General features: G+C 34.1%; 1 protein-coding gene across 3 annotated transcripts in view; it reads right to left on the reverse strand.

Annotated features, from left to right (window-relative positions):
- The window catches only part of LAMB4 (laminin subunit beta 4), a 138,224-nt gene that overhangs the window by 110,652 nt on the left and 4,057 nt on the right, over window positions 1–23,515 (reverse strand). For 2 of the 3 annotated variants that reach the window (XM_031938766.1, XM_031938767.1), the window contains exons 2-5: window positions 22,538–22,608; window positions 21,081–21,147; window positions 12,403–12,560; window positions 715–850 (exon numbers count right to left, since the gene is read on the reverse strand). In XM_031938766.1, coding sequence (XP_031794626.1) covers window positions 715–850; window positions 12,403–12,560; window positions 21,081–21,114 — 328 coding nt within the window. In that variant the 5' untranslated portion in view covers window positions 21,115–21,147; window positions 22,538–22,608. The remainder of the gene's footprint in view (window positions 1–714; window positions 851–12,402; window positions 12,561–21,080; window positions 21,148–22,537; window positions 22,609–23,515) is intronic. The other variant, XM_023504778.2, reaches the window with a different exon arrangement.

Consider the following 23,515-nt stretch of genomic DNA (forward strand, 5'->3'; position numbering starts at 1 on the left):
GGGAACTTCATGAAGATATTATGACGAAAGCAAAGTATTTTCACTAACTAGAAGTTATGAGATACTCCTTTGCCACACATGGCCCTTATATGGTGTCCCAGTACGTCTGATAGTGCAGCGGGGAAGGTGCCCCAAATTTAGAGTGATTTTTTCTTCCCAACTGTTCTTACTATCAGTCTTTAGAAAATATTTTTGTAATTGATTCAATAGGAGAAACACACTGTGTAGAACAGCTGTAATAGAAACCCTCCCATCAATCTTAGAATACTGAGGAGAGTAGTAGGCAGTTGAACTTCTGGGAACCCCAACCTGTGACTTCAAATTCCATTTGGTTGGGAGAGTCCCAAGAGAGTGCTACACACAAAATTTCTTTTAACATACATACAACAATCAAATGTATCCAACTAGAGTACTGATCAGTCAATCCATAAACATTTATTAAATACCTACAATAAACCAGGCATTGTGCTAAGCAACAGGAATACAAAAAGATATGAAAGGCAGTCACTGCTTTCAAAGAGCTGTATTCCTAATGGAAATTAATCTTTCCTTAATTTTTTGTAAGTTTTCTATCTATACATGGCTCTTTGATTTTTGCCTATTTTATTCTAGTCAAATATAATATCATTAAAATTATTTTTAAAAACTGCTTTAATGAGGATTGATTAATAATTAAAATATGTAAAAATTAAAAAGTATATAATGAAATAGTACCATTTTCAGATTGCCACCATTTCTTTTTTCTATCTGATTCAAATGTTGTAATGACATTCTCGATTGTATGGCTGTTGGCTTGTGTATATGGATTATATGGATATCTAGAATCACAAATGAAACATTTTTGTTCACCCTAGAAAACAAAACAAGTCAAATTAAGACAGAAATATAATTATTTATTGTAGAACTAAATTAGAAAACAAGTAGTGCCTATGTTTGTTGGCTTTCTGATCCATCTAAAAATACAAAGATGAAAAGATATAACAAACATTTTTCCACCAGAGGTAGCTTAATTAGAATAACAAAGTGAATTCAAATCCAACTTTTGCATTTTCATGATTTTGTGCATTTTTTTTTGCCTGAGAAATGAATTTACATGGAACTGTTCCTTCCAGATGCAATAGTCAGGGGATAAATAAAGCAGTTTAAATTTTTTTTTAAATGAGATCATGTATATCCATTTCTAGAATCACTTCGTTTATTTTTTGATTGCACTAACTTAACTTGAAAGATAGTCAAAACAACTCATATTTTCTATCTTAGATCTCTCAAAAAGAACATTTGGAAGAAGAAACTTCCAAATGAATATTGAAACTAATATTGTTACATATGTGTGTGATTCTTATTGTTAGCTTCTGGAATCTGTTCCAAGTGACCTTATTCTCTGCTATATCCTGTAAGGGTCTCAAATCAATTTATTTGAAGTCAATAAACATGGATTAAATACCTACTATGCTGTCACCACTAATATAAAGACAAAAACAAACAAAACCCCCAATCCTTTTTGGAGCTTACAGTCTACCAGTGAGGAAATTTATAATACACAAATAAAAATGCAAGGTAATCTGAATAGGAAAAAAAAGTCCTAATAACCAAGACTATTGAGATAATGGATATAAAAGCTCTTTGGAAAGTATAAAACATTATTCAAATGTAGTATAACAATAATGATAATAATCATTGTTTTAGTCCCTGGATTCCAGATCTAGATTCAGTCTTGGAGGCATTCCACAAATTACTCTTTGACTTACGTTCCCACCCAAAATTTCCTCCAGGAATATCAAAATCCTGCTAAAGTCTCAGATTAACAAAGCAAGAGCAAACACCCATGAATTTATTGACCCTATGTAACTCTAGAAATAGCTATAGAGCTGCCAATTCTAACTTGGCTTCAGAACATAAGTTGTTCTATCTATTGTGCTTCATTCTCTTCACCATAGTTCATCAATCATTCACCAGCCCTGGATGGATGTCTTGCTGTTGTTTAAAAACTTTTTCAAAGATTCTGCTCCTAAGCATACAAATAAAAGGAAGGGAATGTGGCCAAACTAGTATGATCATAGAGTCATTGCTTTAGAGTTAAAAGAGACTGAACAGGTCATTTAGTCTAATAGTTGAAGAAACCAAGGAAGGGAGAAGAAATGATCTGTTCAAAGTCACAAAGACATTAAGAGAAAGATTCAAGATTCAAACTCAGGTCTTCTGACTCCAGAAAGAGTACTTTTCTCCTACCACAGAAAGTAATGTCTTTGCCCCTTAATCTTAGTTTTTTCTCTATGCCTTTCCAGGAGACTGGAATGAGTGTTGAAATTGATAATTTGGGTGATCCCTAAACCGAGGGTGCTAACTTCTATATGGATAATGACTAAGTGCTATATATTCTTTAGAGATTAAAACCAAGAGGAGAAGAGAATGCTTATGTGAAGCTAGAATGAGCTGACAGAATTAAATTTTTCCATCATAAAGTTGTTAAAAACAAGAATCCTTAACCTCTTTTGTATTAGTTCTTTCATGAAACTCATGCAATTATTTTTAGAATAATGTTTTTAAATTAATTAAATACAAAGATTACAATTATCAAAATAATTTTTAAAAAGCTAAGCAAATGACTTCAGGTTAAGAACTCCCAACTTAGAAAGATATACTTGACCAAGAGAACAATAGATCTTTTGCTAAAATCACCTGAATTTTTTGTTCTAAAAAGCTTGGTGCCTGAAACAAAGGATCTTTTTTCAGAAGAGTAGAGGACTAGATGTTAAAGGGATTCATAGGATCAATTCATAGGATCAATACCCTTTAGGGGGAAAAAGGTGAAGAAGAGATAACCTTTTTTCCCCTAAAGGGTATTGGTCCTATGAATTTTTTCAGCCTCAGCTTTTCCACCTGTAAAATGGATATAGTATGTCCCTCCCAGGGTTATTGTAAAAATTAAATAAGGTAATAAATGTCAAAAATTATCTTTGTAGACCTTGAAGCATTCAATAAAAATGACTCATCATGATCATTTCATTCTTCTCATTTTTAAAAATGTAGTTCAGATAGAACCAATCATGAGACAAATGTTTATCCTAATGCTATTTCTTTATCATCATTATCATTATCATCCTTGCATTCACATTTAGGTTCTATGCTTCTTGTTTCTCTCTTTATGTCTAGTTGCGAGGGAGTTTTTTTAAAATGTCATCATCTGTGTTTTTATTTTGAATGTTCCTCAAAGTTCTTTGTTTTCACCCCCAAATGCTTATTGTTGGGCAATTATTAATCAAGCATGATGTTCTAGATGACCACTCAGAATTTCAGAGTGGAGATAATTCCTACTACCCTCACAGTACAAGTTCCAACAAAATGACCACATTTGGAAAACTACTTTACAGCCAACACCTGACTTTTATTTTGCTTAGTTATCTATCATTTGTGACTACACTTATAATTGCATTTCATATTACATCAATAATTTTCTAAAAATCTTGACTGGTCCATGAGGTGTTTGCTTTTGAGCATACATAGGATGATAGTGAAGTGATTTATAAGAAAGAATGCTACAACTCTTAATGAACAGATTATGGGATAATAGAATATTTGAATTATAGTGGACCTTGTCTGGTCAATCAATCAACAAGCATTTATTAAACATCTACTTGTGTGCCAGACACTATGCTAAACTTTGGAAATATAAATCTAAAGAATAAAGCAATGTTTACTTAAATGAGTTTACATTCTAAGAGGTAGAGAAGTATACATAAAATATTGATAGTATAAATGTAAAGCTAATAAATACAGAGTGGTTAACTATAAGGTAGTTTTTAAGAGTGGACACCAGCAGTTGAGGGAATCAGAAAAGGCTAGATGCGGCATATGGTACTTGCCTGTGTTGCATCTTAAAGGAATGGAGGTAGGCTGATGAGACTGAGATAGACAAAGAGTGCATTCTATGCTTGGAGGACCACCAGAGCAAAGATAGAGTCAGTGACATGTGTAAAGAACAAAAAGGTCAGTTGGGCTGGATGGAAGAATAGGAGAGAGAATGATGTTTAATGAAGTTAAAAATATAGGTTGAAGCCAGGCTGACTTCAAAAACTAAACAGAGGAGTGAGTATATGTTATATCTTAGAGGCATTAGAAAGGTGCTAGATTTGACTGGAATGGTAGGACAGTCCCATACTCAGAAATATAATTAAGGAAAATTATTTGAGCAGCAGCATGTAAAATTGATGGGAACAGAAAGAGATATGTGGTAAGGAGACCAATTAGGAAGCTATTGTAATGACATAGGTAAGTGGTGATATGGTTGAAATTGCAGTGATCATCCAACTTGAAGCATAAAATTCCTCCTGATTGTCCCCAGGAAGTGGTTCTCCAGTCTTCCCTTTGAGGAACTCCAATGAAAAGAGTGCTTTACCTGCCTTAGGGTCCCCTGAGATCCTTTTAAGCAATAGAATTAATAGATTTATAACAAGGATGGCTGGCAGGGATGATCCATTGAATTGAGATATTCTTATGGAATTGGTCATGCATGGGAACATATGCTCTGGAAGGGGTACAGCAAAAACCTACGAGCTGAGGTGCCTCTTGTGAAGGTGGACATATTCAGTTCCATGGAGGTATCCCAGTCCAAGAGACCAGGGAGTTCCTTTGATTATCTTTGTTGCTGGAAAAATCCTGTAGTTAGAAACAAACAAACTTCCAAATCTTGACTTCCTAAATCTTTTATGGTCAGAGTAATATTATGGCACCAAAATCACTTCTTGCCAGCAGATGTTGTTTCCTGACACCAGAGAGAATATAATAGCAGCTCAGAGTGAGTATCTATGTGTTATAGTGTAGAAAAATAACAGAATAAGTTCCTTCTTGGGAATAAAGCTAGAAGCTTCTTTTTCTGGTCAAAAATTTTAGAGCTGAAAGGGAAATTAGAAGTCATTTAGTCCAATCTGATCATTTTTATAAAGTAGCTGGGTCCTAGAGAAGTGACTTGTCAAAAGTCACACAGGATTTGAACTTAGGTCCTTTGACTATAAGTCTAAGAGTTGTTCTTTTGTACTTGGCTTCCTCTCTGGTTCTACTGAATTTTGTCATGGGCAGAACCTGCCTTGTTCTTGGCCCAGGTAATTTCCCTATGTGATTTCCTAGCATAAGGGAGTAACTTGCAGCTACCAGCACTCCCCAACATGAGAGAAAGATCAATCTAGGCACTCCTCTTTTTAATCAATAGATTAAATAAATTAATAGAAGTCTTCTTTAATGTAGAAAGTTTGCCAGTAACTGAATCAGCTTCCTTCCTGCCCATATTCCATTTCATAGAGTTGTTATGATTGTCTTAAACCATTTAGGCAGGTATGAGATATAGCCCTACTATAGCTTCTGTTTTGCTTTGCTCCTTGTGTAAAGCCACAAAAAAGGCATTTTATCCTCTCCCCCTTAACTCTATCAGTATGTGTGGTTGACTCCTTGCCTATTCAGATTGTAAGCACACCCAGCTGTACTTGGCTCCCTATTTGGCATTAAGAATATCTAGTATAATCCTGGCACTGGAAGTAATTATAAAGGGCAATAGCATAACTATAGCAAAAAGGTGTTTTAAAATATTTACATCATGAATAGAAGTAGTTGCTGAGGCAACACGTTTTTTCATATCTTGCATCAAATCTGCTCCCTCTCAATTTTCAGGCCTTGACAAGCATTTCTTAGGGGAGGGTACAGAGGAATGATTTTGGTTTGTGAGAGACAAACGTATATGCCAGTGTTAATTTTGAAAAACACATGGCCAAAAAAAGTAAAAGACAAAGGAAATATGCTAAAGAATATATTATAAAGTTATAAAAGAAGTTCCTGTGAGTAGCTCATGACATTTTTCTTTATGGTTATGCATGTAGCCTATTTGCAAATTCTTACATGTGTATTAGTTCAGAGGACCAATCAACAGGATGCTAAGCCAAATAAATAAAGCTCCAATAATTTACTTTTCCATCATTATTAAATGACAGGCTATTGATATACAAGAGGAAAACAACCAAGATGCATCTTCTTTTTTGTCTCTCTGTTTCTAATCACATCTCCAATCTTAAGAAACCTAATTATGGCCTGGAATTTCAGAATTTGTAATTAAGCATGGCAAACGTGGGTATGAGGCTAGGAAAGCAATCAAGATTCCAATAGTAGAGGAAGAGATTGGTGGAACAGAATTAAAACATATGGCCCTTATTTCACCAAGTAAAATGGGGGTTCTTCACTTGGGGTGTATGAATTCATTTAAAAATATTTTGGTAACTATACTTCAATATAATAGGTTTCCTTAGAAATCATTTTTATTTGATGTATTTACAACAATAATTCTGAGAAGTGGTTCACGGACTTCACTAAAATGCTAAAAGGATTCTATGGCACACAAAAAATTTGAGCACCCCTGAAGTAGAGCATCTTCCTCTATATGGCTTTGCTTTATTTAGTTGTGGTTTGTTTTCAGTCCTACTTGGAGTTTTGAAATTCTTTGACTTAAAAATTTTCCACAAAGAATTTTTGTGTTCTTTTTCAATATACAGACATATCTATTCATGGGTGCATAGATACATACTCCTTATTGGACAACTTCATGGGAGCTGTGCGAAGTTTTGTGGAATACACAAAAGAATAAGCAGTGAGGAATATGGTAGCTATCCTCCCAGTCACCTTCAAGAATAATGTGGAAGCCTAATCTGTCATGGGACAACTCCAATGAAGCCAGAATAATGGTGTAGTCAGGGGGATGAACTAGGCATCCAGGGGTTCTTTTGAGAGATTTTGGATAGAGTTCAGCCAATGTACATGAAATACATTGAATTGTTCTCCATTTTACCAAAGAGCATTTTTTACCAAGAGTTAAAATTATATCAATGACATAAAATGATAAGAAACTCAGGTAGGAATTGACTAATAGCTTCAACTTTATATTTAGGCAGCCTATATAAACAATACTTCTGAGAAAGACAAGCAAATGCTTGTCAGTATTATACCAACTGCCAGATTCCTTTTATGACTGAAGCTTTTAAATTCTGTGTTCTCTCCCATAACAAGTCAAATCTTTTCTCCCATTCTTTGGGTCTATAGAGTTCTTTGCAAATTACAAGCCCTAATTTCTGGCTTATAGCAATTTGAAGGTTCTGATTTCTGAACTCCAGAGTTTCCAAGTTAAATAGTTAGGATTGTTCATTTTGTTATGAGAATGGTTTCTGTTTATAATCTCATAAAAAGGAAACTTTCAGCATCTGGCATAGATTACAATTTTTTGTGGATATGTGCATCATCCTTATGGAATTGTGAGTGTGTGTGTGTGTGTGTGTGTGTGTGTGTTTAAATTGCCTGTAATTTCTGGGAGCAATGTACAATTGCCTGTTACATGAAAGAGAAATACAAGAAAAAAAATTTTAATTTCCAAAGCTGTTTTTAGGAGCTGGACCATTGATTGCTACCTCTTGCTACCTTATGCCAAAGGGGTGTTGAAACTTTGGCAGAATTCAACAAACCATAATGAACAGATTATTGGACTTGGATTCGGAAGGAACAATAATCATTTCCTACCTGTAGGATCCCCCAAAACCACTTTTCCTTCCTGGACTTAATTTTCCTCCTCCGTAAAATAAGTACAAGTATAGACTGTAGTACTTGTCTCTTAAGATTATTGTGAGGCTCAAACCATACTTTATATAAAGAATTTTATAAACTTTAAAGCATTATGTAAATGCCAATTATCAATGAGTTCTGGTGACAAGTATGTACACTTAATATCTGTACAATTAATATCAATTAATAAAATATTAATATTTTTATTGTTAGTCTTTCATATAAAAACAGTACATGCTTGTTATCAAAACTCAATGATAAATATGTTCTAGGAGGTATCAGACTCCTTCCTTCTTTCTCTCTGATTCTTTGACTCTGTTACTGTCTATTTCTCATAAGATAATAGTGCTGGCAAAAGTGTTTCTGAAGAAAAATGAATGAACAACCCTTGTCTAGGCTATTTATGATTGAGTGATCCAATCTCTGTCTTCCCCCAAAATGACCCCCCCCACTTTGTATATTATCTTTGATAAGTGACAAATCCGGCTCCATTCAATGAGTTCTGGTAATGGGAAATTCATAACAGGAATGAAGAACAATAGAAACTTACTATGCAATTAATGCCAAACTAATAAAAAATCCAAGCAGTATTGTATGGTAGAAAGTGCCTTAGTCTTAGAGCAGAAAGACGTATATTCAACTACTGGTCTAAACATTTACCAACTACGTGAATTTGAACATGTCATGTAACTTCTCTGACTTCCTGTTTCTCATCTGTAAAATGAAGATGATAATCTTTGCACTACCTATATTATGGAACTTTTGTGGGAAGAGCAGTTTATAATCTTTAAGGTGTTTTAGAAATATGAGTTCTTGCTTTCCCTCTAGGGTTCAATAAATGTATTTGGTTGAAAAAGAAACTTTTATGCAAATAACATAAAGATAAGTCAAAACTGTTTTAAAAGAAACTTTTTGTTATGTTAAATGTTTCTGAAGTTAGATGTAAAAAAAGGCACAGCAAAGCAATCTGTTGCTACTGAATTCAAGACTACTATGGAAACTCAATTATCAATTTAGCTCAGACTCTACTTTCTTTGTAATCTCTCCATCTGAGAAAGATTTTCTTTTGTGAAGACCGTGTATTTTTAAAATCAGCAGGAGTCAGGAATTCAGGTTAGGGGAAAATCGTCAGTCTTTATTCTCAGTGAAGAAAGATCGGAGGTGGAAGAAAATCGGCGATAGCAATGTGTGCAGCTGAGTCAAGAAGCTAGCTGGATCAGTAGCCACATGACCAGCAGCCAGGAGAAAAGGAACCCAGGCCCAATCTCTCCCAGTTTCTCTTCCTGTTCCTCTCTCTGCTTCCACCCACCAAAATCGTCATTTCCTCTACAACACATCAGGACTTGCACGGAGAGTGGGCAGGGACCATTCTTTATCCAATCATGTATATTAATAGAGTATAGCCCAATTACTATTTAGCCTCATGTACTTGAGACCTCAGTGCATCAACTCAAACTTCAGCCCATTACATTCTTTCCCCTCAAATATCCTTTGAGAATCTGGTCCAAGCCACTAAGCCACCAATGATATTCCTAAAGTACAGATGCCCTATTACCTTTAAGGTCAAATAGAAACTCTAAGACTTAAAGTGTTTCACAATTTATCTTTACAGATTCCTTGTTTATCACTCCCTTTAATGTGTTCCATGTTCCTGCCAATCTAGTCTCCTTACTGCTCCTCAGATGAAAAATTCCATTTCCTCTCTGTATATTAGACAGACTTGAAGTACTTGGAAAGCACTTTCTCCTTTCCTTTGTCTCTTAGAATCCCTAGTTTCCTTCAAAACCCACTTCAAATGCCACCTTTCCTAATATTCTCAAATTTTAATATTCCCCATATTATATTTATTTTATATATACTTTGTATACATTACATATGTCTTTATATCTGACAGAACATAATCTCCTAGAGGGTAGAGAGTGTTTCATTGTCTTCATATCCTCAGCACCTAGGGACAGTGTTTGGTGGTAAGCAACTTTGATTGCTCTACTGATTAACCTTTCTTTTCTTTGTCTATCTAATTGACTGGCTTTTGTTTTTTCCTGGTCAGGTTTTTTTTTTTTTTTTTGGAAAAAATCAACTCTTGTCAAAGACTTTTTGGACAAAAAAGAATTCATTTGAGCTGTGTCCTGATTTGAGGTTATCTTGACAAAAATACTGGAATGCTTTGCCATTTTTTTCTCCAACTCATTTTATAGGTGAGGAAACTGAGGCAAAAAGAGGTAAGTGCCTTGCCCAGGGTTATATAACTACTAAATGTTTGAAGCTGGTTTGAATTCAGGAAGATAAGTTTTCCTGAGTCCAAGTCTAGGCACTTTACCCACTGTACCATTAGCTGCCAAAAAAACCAAATTAAACCATAAAAAAACCAAGGCACTACAAGATCTTCAGTCATTAAGGAAAGATAATTTAATTAAGTTCACTATACTGGGCTCACTAAGATAGAAAAGTAGAATGGGAGATTTTAGAAGAAATTTTCAACAAGAACTCATCTGAAAAAGATTTTCAAGTTCACATGGAACCAGAAATGGAAAATAATAAGACCATGAGAAAAGAGCAGAAAAGGGGGGATGGCTCAGAACAAGAAAAGACTTTGCAATGTAATATACAATAAATCTAATCTATACCATCTCCATGATGATGCTACATAACCAATCAATCAACAAGCATTTTGAATTTAAAAGTGTACTAAAAACTGGAGATTTAAAAAAGGCAAAAACAATCCCTGCCCTGAAGGAATTCACATGCTAATGGGGGAAAAGAACATGGAAATAACTAGGTATATACAAGATATATGCAAAGTATATGGAAGTTAATCACAGAAAATGCATACAGAGAACTAAAATCCATCATGATGACCCAGAGGCACTACAAGATCTTCAGTCATTAAGGGAAGATAATTTAATCAAGTTTACTATATTGGGCTCACTAAGATAGAAAAGTAGAATGGGGGATTTTAGAAGAAATTTTCAACAAGGAACTCATCTGAAAAAGATTTTCAAGTTCACATGGAACCAGAAATGGAAAATGATAAGACCTTGAGGAAAGAGTATAAGGGGAAAATCATTGAATTTGGAGTTGAAAGGGACCTAGATTCAAATGCCATTCATGATGCTTCATATGTATATCACCAATTACAAATCATGTAACCTCTTCCAGTCTCAGCTCCTCATCTATAACAAGGGGGCTGATAACTTATCTGAGGATGCATAAGAGAAAAGTTCACTCCTAAACAAGGATTAGAGAAGGAGATAAGAGGATTAAATAGATAATTTTTATTACATAAAATTAAAACTTGCATATTAATTACATAATTACATAAAATTAAAATATAAAAAATAAAATGTGCACTGACAAATCTAATAAAAAATAAAAATAAACAAATTTAATAAACATCAAATTATTATTTTTTAATAATAATAAACAATAAACTGGGGGAGAGTCTTTTCTGTAACTTTCTTTGATAAAAGTTTTATTTTCAGGATATATAAGAAACAGATAAGAATTAAGAAAAAGGACCATTCAGCAATTGACAAATGATCTAAGGATATAAATAAACAAGAAAACCAGCCTATTTATAACCATTTGAAAAAATATCCCAAATCGCAATCTATTAGGAATATGCAAATTAAAGCAATTTTGAGATCATGCCTTTCAGAGTAGCTAAGATGATAAAAGAGGAAATTATAAATATTGTAAGAGCTGTGGGAAAACAACCATTCAGGAAAGCAATTTGGAATTATACACATAAAGTCATTAAACACTTCATTCCCTTTGATTGAAGTATACATTGTTTAATATATTTAAAAGAGATAAGAAAGAAAGGAAAAGGTCCCATAATATAAAAATATGTAGAACAATTTTTTTTTGTGGTGACAAAAATTGGAAACAGAGAAGTTGTTTAACAATTGAGGAAAGACTAAATTAGTTGTCATAGATGAATATGATAGAGTATTATTTTAGTATAAAAGATGAGAAAATGGGTGATTTCAAAAATATTTGGGAAGACTTACATGAACTAATGCAGAATGAAATAACAAAAATCAGAAGAGCAATTTTATAATGTCACTTATAAAAAGGAAGATTTTGAAGAATGAAATGAGTAGAACCAGAGCAATTTATACAACACTGTAAAAAGAAACAACTATGAAAGCTTTAAGAATTATGATAAATATAATGATCATTCATGATTTCAGACAAGCAATCATAAAATATGCTATTCATTGCAGAGGAGCAATAGATTTAGGGAATAGAATAAGACATATATAGCTTTATGTACAGTCAGTGGGGGGATTTGTTTTACTTGACTGCATTTTAGTTATAAGAAGCTTTATTTTTCCTCCTTTTCTTTCAATGGGTTGAGGAGGGAGAAAGAAAATAAGTTGATTTCGATTAATATTTTAAAAAGAGGTAGAAGTGTGAATTTTGCTTGAACTTTCAGATGAGGTCATTGTATTTATTATTAATTTTGTTTAATGGGTTTACTTTGTTACAAGAGACATCTCAGAAAGAGGGTAATGCATAAATGGAATGTTAAAACAAAACTAAAAATTAAATAAAATGGTGGGGTTGAGTTGAAACTTTAAGGTCTTTCTAAACTCCGAGTTTTTCCACGTCATGATTTCTTTCTCAAGCATTCTGATTAATCAAGTTTATATTGTAGTTTTATGTTTCCTGGCAACATTTTCTTTTTCCACTTGAATGAAGGTTGCATTGTTTACTTTAGTCTTTTCTGTGATGTCTATAGGCATCCTGGAGCAATCTTTCCATTTAACTAAGGAATTCTCCAAAAATAAATCAGAATCAACCTACCTCCAAGTAGCCTATGATGCAATATTTCTGTGGTCCATCCAATCCACAGGTAGAGGAGGCTGTAAGCTGGGCACTGCGACCCAGTAGGAGATCACCAACAATTGGATGACAAGAGCCACTGATGCACTCATCTTGAGCTTTTGAGAGCCTAAAAAGCACTTGAACCCAAAAGAAACAAAAAGAAAGTTATAAACAGAACACAAACTGAAGAATTTACTAGTAAATATGGGTTATTAATAGACTGCTTTTACTCAGCAGTTAAAATTTGATTTAAAGGGGAGTTAGCCCTTTCAATATCACTAAAAGATCAATGAGGACTAATACCGAGATCTCAGGGCAGCTAGGAGAGAGTAGTAGGTCTGAAGCCAGGGAGACTCATCTTCCTGAATTCAAATCTGGCCTTAGATACTTAATAGCTGTGTTACTCTGGGCAAGCCACTTAACCCTGTTTGCCTAAATTCTCCATTTGTAAAAATGAGCTGGAGAAAGAAATGGCAAATCACACCAGTATTTTTGCTAACAAAACCTCAAATGGGGTCACAAAGAGTCACACATGAATGGAAAATACAGAGATTTCAGCAGATATTTAATCTCATCTGTATACAAATTGTTGTTGTGTTTATCACCATTCTGTAAGCAATTATTTGTTATTGTTGTTGAGTTGTGCCTGACTATATCTGTGGACCATATTGTTCATGGGATTTTCTTGGCAAAGATACTGGAGTGGTTTGCCAGTTCCTTCTCCAGAGGATTAAAGTAAAGAGAGATTAAAGTAAAGAGTGTTGCCAGAATCACACAGCATAAGCATCTGAGACCAGATTTGAGTTTAGCGTTCTAGTTACTTCTAATCTATTTATTAGATACCTACTATGTTCTGGGCACTGTATTATGAAATAACCCTTAAGGAGCATATATTCTAAAAATAAATTGTAGGATTTTCTCCTGAAACTTACAAATAGGATCAATTATACAGACTCAAATACATCATGAGTCAACTCATGCTTCCTGAATCATAAAAGTATATAAAGTACAGAATACATAGGACTTATTATATATTACTGGGGATTCACATACATGCCATTACCATTTTCACAAAAGGAATCATTTATAAATAAGGTAAGGGAATTGGGAACCAACATCACCATTTTCACTTGAAGTGTTTATCTATAAGTAATTGTTTTACATGTTTGTTCTTAAACCTTTATTCTATTTAAGATGTTTTAAAATATTCTGTTCTAGAAAAGAGATAAGATCTTTTTAAAAATCAGAAATGGGTGATGGTATATCATTGTTGTCGTTCAGTTGTGTCCGACTCTTTGTGACCCTATTTGGGGTAATTTTGGAAGAGATACTGGAGTGGTTTGCCATTTTTTTCTCCAGCTCATTTTACAGATGAGAAACTGAGGCAAACAGTGTTAAGATACTTGCCAGCTAGTAAGAGTCTGAAGCTGGATTGGAACTCAGGAAGATTAGTCTTCCTGACTTTAGGCCTGCCATTCTATCTATTGTACTGCCTAGCTGCCCTTGGTACATCATTACTGAAGACCATATTGTTGATTTATAGAGATATGAGGGGAGTGGTTAACATGAACAACTTAGAAGCTACTAAATGAAAAAAGAAAATTGAAGGTATTCATTATGCTGCTGTCGTACATAAATGTTTCATGGCTATAATTTTTTCTGCTTTGTCATAAAGGGCAAATGAAGAAGTAGCTGTTAGCAAAGAGCTTGGAATGCAAGCATGGCCTTACCTTAACAAATTATAGCCATGAAGTTCAAGATTTTTTTCTGGCAAAGAAAGTTCAAAGGCTGGAGAATAAGCACTTAAAATGATTTTTGGTGACAAATTGCCCTAAATCCTTGAATTCATAGTGTTAGCTTTCAATTCTTATAAAAGGTTCTGGACAAATTAGAAATTTGCTTGGGGAATTTAAGATTACCTTGAAGGATCAAGCTGTATCTGTTTGATACAGTGAAATTTTTTTAATTCACAAGGTAAATAAAATAGATATTACAAGGTGAAAATTTTTATTCCACGATAAAATTATTTCTGCTCTTTAAATTTGTGTTTAAAGTACCTTTGCAAAATAGAAATTATAGTAAAATTACAATAATTTTTGATACTGGGTCCTTCTAATACGTCAAGGAGAAAACCAAATAATCATTAAACACTTATTAATCACTTATTACATGTCAAGCTAGGAAAGGCAAAATGAATACAAAGATAAAAAATTCAAATAGTCTCTGCCCTCAGAGGAAATAGAATATATTGTAGATGCTGTGCAAATAATATTTAAATTTAATAGCAAGTAATTTTAATGAACAGGAAAGCTCTACCAATTGGGGATAGGAAAGGAATGAGCAAAGGCTTCTAGGAAGTGGTACTTAATCATGCTTTGAAGGAATTTAGGAATTCCTAAAGGGGGAATGTAAGGGAGCAGGGCATTGCAGATTTAGGACTCACACTATGAACAGATTGTAGAGATAGGAGATGGAATATCATACCATCAGAGAAACAGTTAAGAAGATAGTATGGAATCACTTTGTGATGTCTTTTAAATATCAAAAGGAGGAGTTTATATTTAAGTCTAGAATCAATAGGGAACCATGGAAGTTTGCTAATTGATATAATCACACTTGTGCTTTGAGAAAAATCACTTTGGAAGCTGAGTAGATGGTAGATTGAAAAGGGGAAAAGGTTGGAGGCAGGACCTGGACTCAGGAAGAATGAGTTAAAATCCAGCTAAGTGTCTCTGTACCAGTCACTTAATTTGTCTTTATTAGAAAAGACCCTCTTTACTCAGCTTACTCAAATGTGAAATGGGGATATGAAAAGACCTTCTTCCTAGGGTTGATATAAAAATCAAATACAATATTGTAAAGTTCTTAGTACAATGCCTGGAAAAAAGCAGGATCTTTAAAAATATTTCCTTCTTTCCTATTTTAAATAACTCAAGTAAAGGGGAATGCTTATCTGAACAATGATGTTAGTTATGTGAGTGGAAAGAAGGGGAAATATGTAGGAGATATCATTGAGACAGAGTCAATAAGACTAGTCAATTGACTGGACATAAGGGCGAGAGAAAGGAAAGAGTTAAAATGATTTTGAGGTGAAAAATCTGGGAGAACAGATAAAATTAGAGAAATTAGTAAGTGGGCTGGAATTAAGAAGGAAGTTGATAAGTTCTAATTTGTATATAGTGAATTTGAGATGGCTACAGAATGTCTAGTTGGAAATATTCAACAGATATTGGCACTCCAGTACTGGAACTCAGGAGAGAGGCTAGGACTGAATATATATAGATCTGGGAATCACTTTCATGAAAGATGATAATTAAACCAACGAGAAGTGATGAAATCATTGAGAGGTATTAAAAAGAGAATCAACCATAGTTAGATTTAATGCTTATCAAAAATAGTTAAAAGATTTGTGATGGTACCCAAGTTTTCATATTTTTTTACTCTCATTTAAAAAGGACATCTTTGGAATAACTCAGTAACCTTGGGCAGCACTCAAGTTATCAGAGTCTTTGTTGTCTCATCAATAAGATGAAAGGATTAAACTAGATATTTAAAGTTTAACTGTTCTCTGGCTCTATCTTAATTCTTATATTTAATTAAATAAAATGTTATATTTATATTTTAAAATGCTTACTTCTCTGTAAAAGCACACTATCATCTTCAACCCAATTAACCGTGTTTATGGATCAGAGATCCAGCATTAGAAGGGACTTATTAGCTATATAGTGTAACCCTGTTATTTTACACATGAGGAAACTTAGGTCTTGCCAAAAATCACACAGGTTCTCTGACTCTCAGGCCACTGAGACCTCTACCATGCTGCTTGATTGTTCATATTATGAGTCTACTGTCAAGGCAACACCATTCACCTGATGGTAATTTATTTGGATTGTAAACATAGAAACTTAAAGAAGACAAGATAACCTCTGGAGATACAGCAAATACAAACCTGTAAAAATATGACAAAGATTGGTAGCTAGATAATACAGTGCATAGAGTGACAGGCCTGAAGTCAGGAAAACTCAAGAGTTCAATTCCAGGCTCAGACAGCTATGTGACCCTGACCAAGTCACTTAATTCTGTTTGCCTCAGTTTCCTTATCCATAAAATTAGCTGGTAAAGGAAAAAAGCAAACCAATTCAGTATCTTTGCCAAGAAAATGCCTAATAGGGTCATGAACAATTGGATGTGACTGAAACAACTGAAAAAGAGCAAAAATGGCAAAAATCACATGGCTAAAACACAAGCTATTTTAATTCAGAGTTTTGGTTTATATGACAATGTGATTTTTATATTGCTTACAGAGTCTTGCAATTTTATAGGGAATGCTGTTCTCAGTAGATGAGTGGAGTAGGATAGTTGAACATAGGAATTGAAAAGAATGTGAAACAAGATCTATTTTTCCTATGTCTGCCATTTCTTCAAGAGTAAAAAATGAATTGACAATGAGAGATTCTAATTCTATGTGTAATTGAATTCATATTGAAAATGAATGATTGTAAAATTATATACATATATATATATGTAAATTGTTATGTTCTACCCATTAATCCCTTCTTGATAATTCCATTCAATTTCTCCATCTTGGGACTATGACTGAAGTCCCAAGAAGTTCTCTGAGGCACAAAAAATTCAGTGATTTACCTAAGTGTCACATATCTAGTATCAGAAGTAGGATTTGAATCTAGATCTTCTCAAGTCCAAGTTCATCATTCTATACATTATGCCTACCACAGTATCTGGCACATAGTAGGTATTTAATAAATGCATGCTAATTAAATTGAATCGCCTCCAATCCTCATCATACAGTTCCAAATGATAGCATAATAGGCTGAATTTTCCATTTTTAATTTTCTCCCTTAATTTTTCGATTCCAGATTTAAACTTGATTTTAAAAAATCTTTTTTTGTTGTTATTTAAGGATATGAAGGAAGTTCACGTTATCTTTATTCAGAGTCAGTGCAACCTTTTCTCCTACAGAATTTTCCTCTGTTGTTTGTGCTGTCATAAATAACCAGAATTATGTGAACCACTTATAACCTGGACCTCTTTTCATGGTCCTGAGTGAATTTTTAGGATACATTAAGCTAGAAGCAAAGATTTGGGGTGGGAGATCCATTTGGACAGGACTATTCAAAAAAATTCAAGCAAAGCAAATGTGTTATTGCTGCATTTAGATTGTGTAAGACTTCCCTTCCAGGGTTTTACCCTTTTAGGCAAGTTCTGTCCTGAATTCTTCTGCTGGAATGGGAGCCTTTGAGGCTTTGCCTGTTTTTATAATTTGGCTTGGCTAAACTTGCTCTGATAAAAATGTTTGTGCCTCAGAAATGAAACCACACCAGGTTCATGATGACAACTCGAAACATTATTTATACAAATTTATAAGTGTTTACGTGAAATACTGATATGCAGTGTTGTTTGGGAGGTTTGGGGAAGAAATGAACATTGGTAGTGAAAGCTTCAAGCTTAGACATAGGCTCAGTCATGATTTTTCTGGGCAGATTAAAAAAATTATTCGGCTTAAAAAAATATCAGCAATGACTTGGATTTTACCTAAAGTATATAGATGTGCCTATGCTACAGAAAAATTGCATCTGAACTGTGTTGTTAGTGGTGTTTTAAAATATCAAGTACTTTAATAAATACACTTAGCAGAGATAATTATTTAAAAGCACATAGTGGAAAACCCTTTTGTAAGATTAAAAAATTAAAATATATGAATTTATATGTTTTGTAAGGATATCTATTTTAATGTTTACTTTTCATGAAACAAAGTATACTACACACAAAACTATGGCAATCTCTCTGCAGCTCACTTCAGGAACACACAATACATTAACTTTTTGAATAGAACAGAATGTATTGCTAGATAATAAATGAAGCTTTTGCCTTTCATCCAGTTTTTTTTTAAAAGCCCAGGGGGCCTAGTGCATTTAAATTTTTTATTGTTTCTTCTGTACTTTTATTTTTCGTTTTCTTGGCATTCCAAGGCCTCAGTTATGACCTTGTCAACATGTAGGACAAATGAAATATTTCAATATACAGTTTATTTCTGAACAAAATTTTCCAGTTTTTTGAAAAAAGAATCCAGAAACTTCCCCCTGAGAATGGTAAGCTCTCGGCTACTATTTATCTAAGTATTTAGACAGATCTTTGTTTGGCTGGGAGTAAAACAATAATTAGGGTGGGATGATTTGGACTTTATGTCGTATCACTGAAATTTAAGAGTAAATTTTAACACATGGGCTACACTTTTAGTATCAGTCGATCTAGCAAGTATATTTTACTTACGACATGACCCAAGGAAATTAAAGACAAAGGTTTATATCCCATTTATGGTAACTTTTTTGTGTGTGGTAATGAATTGGAAACAAAATAGGTATCAATCTATTGGGAGAAATGACTATACAAACTATAGTATAAAAATATAATTGTATATCATTTTGTAGTAAAAGATGATGAATATGAGTTAGCAAAATATGGCAAGATTTTGTGCGAACCAATGCAAATGATAAACTAGACCCAAAAGAATAGTATACAAAATGGCTATAGTAATAATATAAATGAAGAGATTGCTAAATGGGGACTACACTTTTGAGTAATTTGGAAATAGGTCCTGTAAACAGATAATGAAACCTACTTCTCTCCTTCTAGAGGAATATCAAGAGACTTCTAGGTTAGAGTCTAGCCTAAACAATTTAAATATTTTTGCCAAAATTTCTTGGTTATAAGAGAATTCAAATCTGAACCTGGAAGGAAAGAAAGGGGAAGATATTTCCAGAAATGACTGTAATATAAAATAAAAAGCACTAATAAAATTGATTTTAAGACTTTTTTAAATGAGTGTACTCCTTTAGCAATGTGAAAACAACTGAATATGGCATGTAATTAGTCACTGTTAATAATCTTCATCTGTGAATCACTATTGTAAATAATTTTCCCTTCCTGCTATACTGAATTTATCTCATCTATTTGCATTGTTTTTAAAACATGAATTTACAAGGTTAATTTGGTAAAGTGAGAGGTTTTGAGGATGAGAGAGACAAGAATGTGTTTGTAGGCAGTAGGAAAGCAGTCAATGGATAGGGAGAGTTTGAAGAAAAGTGAGAGAGGGGATGATAGATGAGGCAATCTGTTGGAGAAGATGAAATGGAATCACTTATGCATATAAAGGGATGATATTTGGCAAGGAGAATTGTTACCTCTTCATGTGAGAGAGAGATAAGAGAGGAGCTAGTGAGGGGAAGACAATTGCATTATATGAACTAAGAGGGAAGGGAGACTTAATTGCCAAAGATGATGAACTTTCTGCAAGTACTGTGTGATTTTTATGGCTAAAGACTTGGTATTTGAACCCTTTATATTGAATCTTTGTATTGAACCCTAGAGGAACAATATCTTTTCTTTGTCTTGGAAGCTCACAATCTGCAAACTTTCAAAAAGTTCCTGAAATTACCTGGGGGAGGAGTTATAAATAGAAGAGTTTATTATGGTTACAGGATGATGATAAGCCAGACTTTGATGTTTTATGGACACCTAGAAGATGTCAGAGAGCTTTGGGAAGGAATCACAAAGGAGTTTACCACTACTCGTGGCACCACTACAAATATATTACAACTACGATTATTACTGTCATCAAAATACTATCAACACTACTACTATGACCAGCAGCAGTCAGCATATAAATAACACTTTCAACTTTATAAATTATTTGCATTATATATGTTATCTAATTTGATCCTAATAACAACCCTGTGAAGTAGATACTATTATTATACCTATTTTATAGATAAGGGGAGTGAGGTTGATAAAGGTTAAATGACTTGTCTAGGATCACAGATTTAATAAGCATCTAAGGCAGGTTTAAAATTCAGGTCTTGATTCTATGTTCAGCACTTTATTCACTATACCATCTATTAGGTGGTTAATTTCTAGGAATAATGGTTTGATACTTTTCATTAAGCAACTATAGTTTGGGAATAATGGTTGGATGAAAACTGGAAAATGGTAAAATTAAGGACACTCATTTTCAAAACTTGCTTAGAGGAAGTAACTGTATGATTGATCATAAATATGTGTGCACATTTGTGTGTACAGTGAAAAAACTGAATTACTTATTTAGGATAGTTCATCAGTTATTATTGGTATTATTGTAATTATGTAGTAGCATAGAGATGGTATTTAATGTTACAGAAAATTTGTGATTGATGAGAGTAATTATGGAAAATACCTTTCACAATGACTGATATAATGTTATCAACTTAAAAAAAATAAACACACAGTGAACTTAATACCTCAATACAAAGCCTTCATTTACCTAGAGAAGACAGTTCCCTCCCCCACCACCAAAATTTTACCAAACCCCTAACATTGGGACAACCACTTTTTCAGAGCTAGTTTATTTTTTAAAAACACATTGTATTCATAAATTCATAAAATGACTCAAAACGATGGATTGCCAGAAATTGCTCTTTTGATAGTGATCATAGCTATATAGAGTTTCCAACTATTTGAAATAATTAGGTAGCTGGGCAGTCATGTAGAAACCATGCAGAATGGAAGAAATGCAGAGAAAGCTGGAAATTTCTCCTAAATGATTTGAGGCATTGTGGGGGGAAACTAGAGAAATGAGCTTTGAAAATAATCTTTCTACTTACCAAGATGCATAAAAAAGGTCAGATGAAATTTCATTCTTTTGTCCCCAAAAGATTATTACAAATGCTTCTAGATGACAGAAAACATTAAGGTTAGAATCAGTCATTGCCAGAGTCAGTCACTGTCACCCTTGCATAATGTTTATTAAGCATCCAAAGTGTCAGTGGTGTGATTGCCCTGCTAAGCAAATTCAGTAAATATGTTCCCTACCTAGGAGACAGCATGGGTATGAAATACAATGCTGCATCTGGAGTCAGGAAACACCTGGATTCAAATCCCAAGTTTAAGAGAGAGAAAGGATGAATTCCAGAAACCCAAGTGTGAAAGATGGAGAAGAGGAAGATTGAAGAAACTTTGCCATCTATAGCAACCACTATTGGGATTGGGAATAATGGTTGGATGAAAACTGGAAAATGGTAAAATTAAGGACACTTTCATTTTCAAAACTTGAAATTGAAGAAGTTTTCTGGAGGTTTTCTAGGAGAAAACCTAGACTGGAGAAGTTTTCTAGGTTGTCTTCTTCGAGAAGGTTGCAGAGGAAATGAAAGGAGACAAAAAAAGAAAGAAAAGGGAGAGAAAGAAGAAAAAGGGGAAGAGAAGAGTGAAGGGAGAAGAGAGGGGCAAAGAAGGGAAGAGAGAAAAAAATGTGACCTATTAGTACATTGCTTTTTCAAGTCATGAGGACAAAAAAAATGGATCTTTCTTGAGTAACATCCTGTTCCAACTCTAACTTTCAGCATCTTCAGATTCTTAGGTTTCTTTCACCTTTTTGTTAGCCTCTTCCCCAATCCTAACCAGGTACCTTATTCTTATTTTGGATATACTTGTATCTGTATAATTGTCTGTGTCTTCTGATAGATATATTTTGGTTTTTGCCTTTGTTTTCCTAGCAGGTAGTGTTACAGTTTCCCTAAATTGTCCTGCTTCAGTTTCCCTAAATTGTTCTGTCTCAGTTCCTAGAATTGTTCTGCCTCAATCCTCCTAGTTGCAACCTTCCCTTCCTATTAGGACTGATATAATTTAAGGCTGGCTACTCTAGGGTCATAAACTGTAAATGTTTAATCTCAGTTAAGGGGGACTTCAGACATCCTAGCTCCTAAGCCCTCCTAAGTAATCAAGAATTTATGGACCTACCCCAATCTGTCAAAACTGAATTGATGGTTCCTGACTAGAAATTCCCACACTTACCAGTGTTCAGACTCCACCCTTTGCCTTTGTCTTCCCTGATCTCTTGCACCATATAAAAATCATTGGAATCTCACATTCAATGCTGAATTTTTTGAGACAAAAGTCCAATTCAGCCCCGGGGTGGGGGGAATGGATTCTGATCTGCCCCCCCCCGAAAATCTCTCCCTCTCAGAAACTCAAATAAAATATTAAAAACTCTCTAATCTCTATCTTGCCTCAGTTTCTCCAGCATTACAGTAGCATAGTGACTAGAACATAAAAAGGTACTTACCAAATGTTTATTGGTTGATGGACAGATTGATTACACTGAGTAAGCTTTGGCTATAATATAGAAAATCATACCTGGTGGAAAAAAGCATGGGAATGGGAATCAAGTTTGAATCCTTATATAGTTGACACTAATTCTGAACTTATTTTACTCCTCTGTAAAAACAAGGGGTTCTAAGGCTTCTTCTTGTTCTAACATTTAATTGGTAAATTTATTCTGCTGGGGCTAGATTTGACTTCACTGTAACTCAGCCTTATTTTCAGTAAGAGGTGATGGGTCATCATCACTGATCATGGCAAATCCCTCCCTCCTCTGGCTTCATTTCTTTCTTCTATAAAATCAGAGTTGGACCAGATAATCCCTGATGTTCCTTCCAAATCAAACATTGTTCAGAAATTTGAAGATTTGGGATAGAGTTGATTCAAGCCTTTTTTCTTTTATCTTCTTTCCAAAAAAAAGTATGTTTGCTTTAAAAGTTAAGATTCTACCCTTTCTGCCTAGTAATCAGGATTCCTAGTTGCCAAGTATGAAAAGACAACTGGCCTTAGTGTCTAGTTATTAAGACCAATTTGTTAAAATGGAAAGTTTCCTCTTTCCTTTGGAGCTGGGTATCTGGCGGCAGTCTTGACTCTTGGGACCTGTTGTTCTGGAGGTTGTGGCTTCCCCCAGGAATTTCCCTTAATTACTAACCGTAATTTTGTCTGTAGCCGGTTTCTTGTCCCATTGCTGATCTAGCATTTCTACTTGGATTATAAATGGCTTTTTGTAATGTTCCTTTGGTAATGTTCAGGAACTGGTCAATAAGAATCCAAGATAGAAGAAGGAATTATCGTCTATTTACAATGTACAAGGGAAGCACTTTGGTCTAGTGGAAACATAATTGACCTTGAAATCATAAAAAATTGGCATTGTGTCATCCAACGTTGGTTGGTCCTGGAATCAGGAAGACCCTGGTCAAATTTCCCCTATCCTTCATGCCCC

The sequence above is a fragment of the Sarcophilus harrisii genome, chromosome 5 (genome assembly GCF_902635505.1).
Source record: "Sarcophilus harrisii chromosome 5, mSarHar1.11, whole genome shotgun sequence".
In the NCBI taxonomy this organism is placed as follows: Eukaryota; Metazoa; Chordata; class Mammalia; order Dasyuromorphia; family Dasyuridae; genus Sarcophilus; species Sarcophilus harrisii.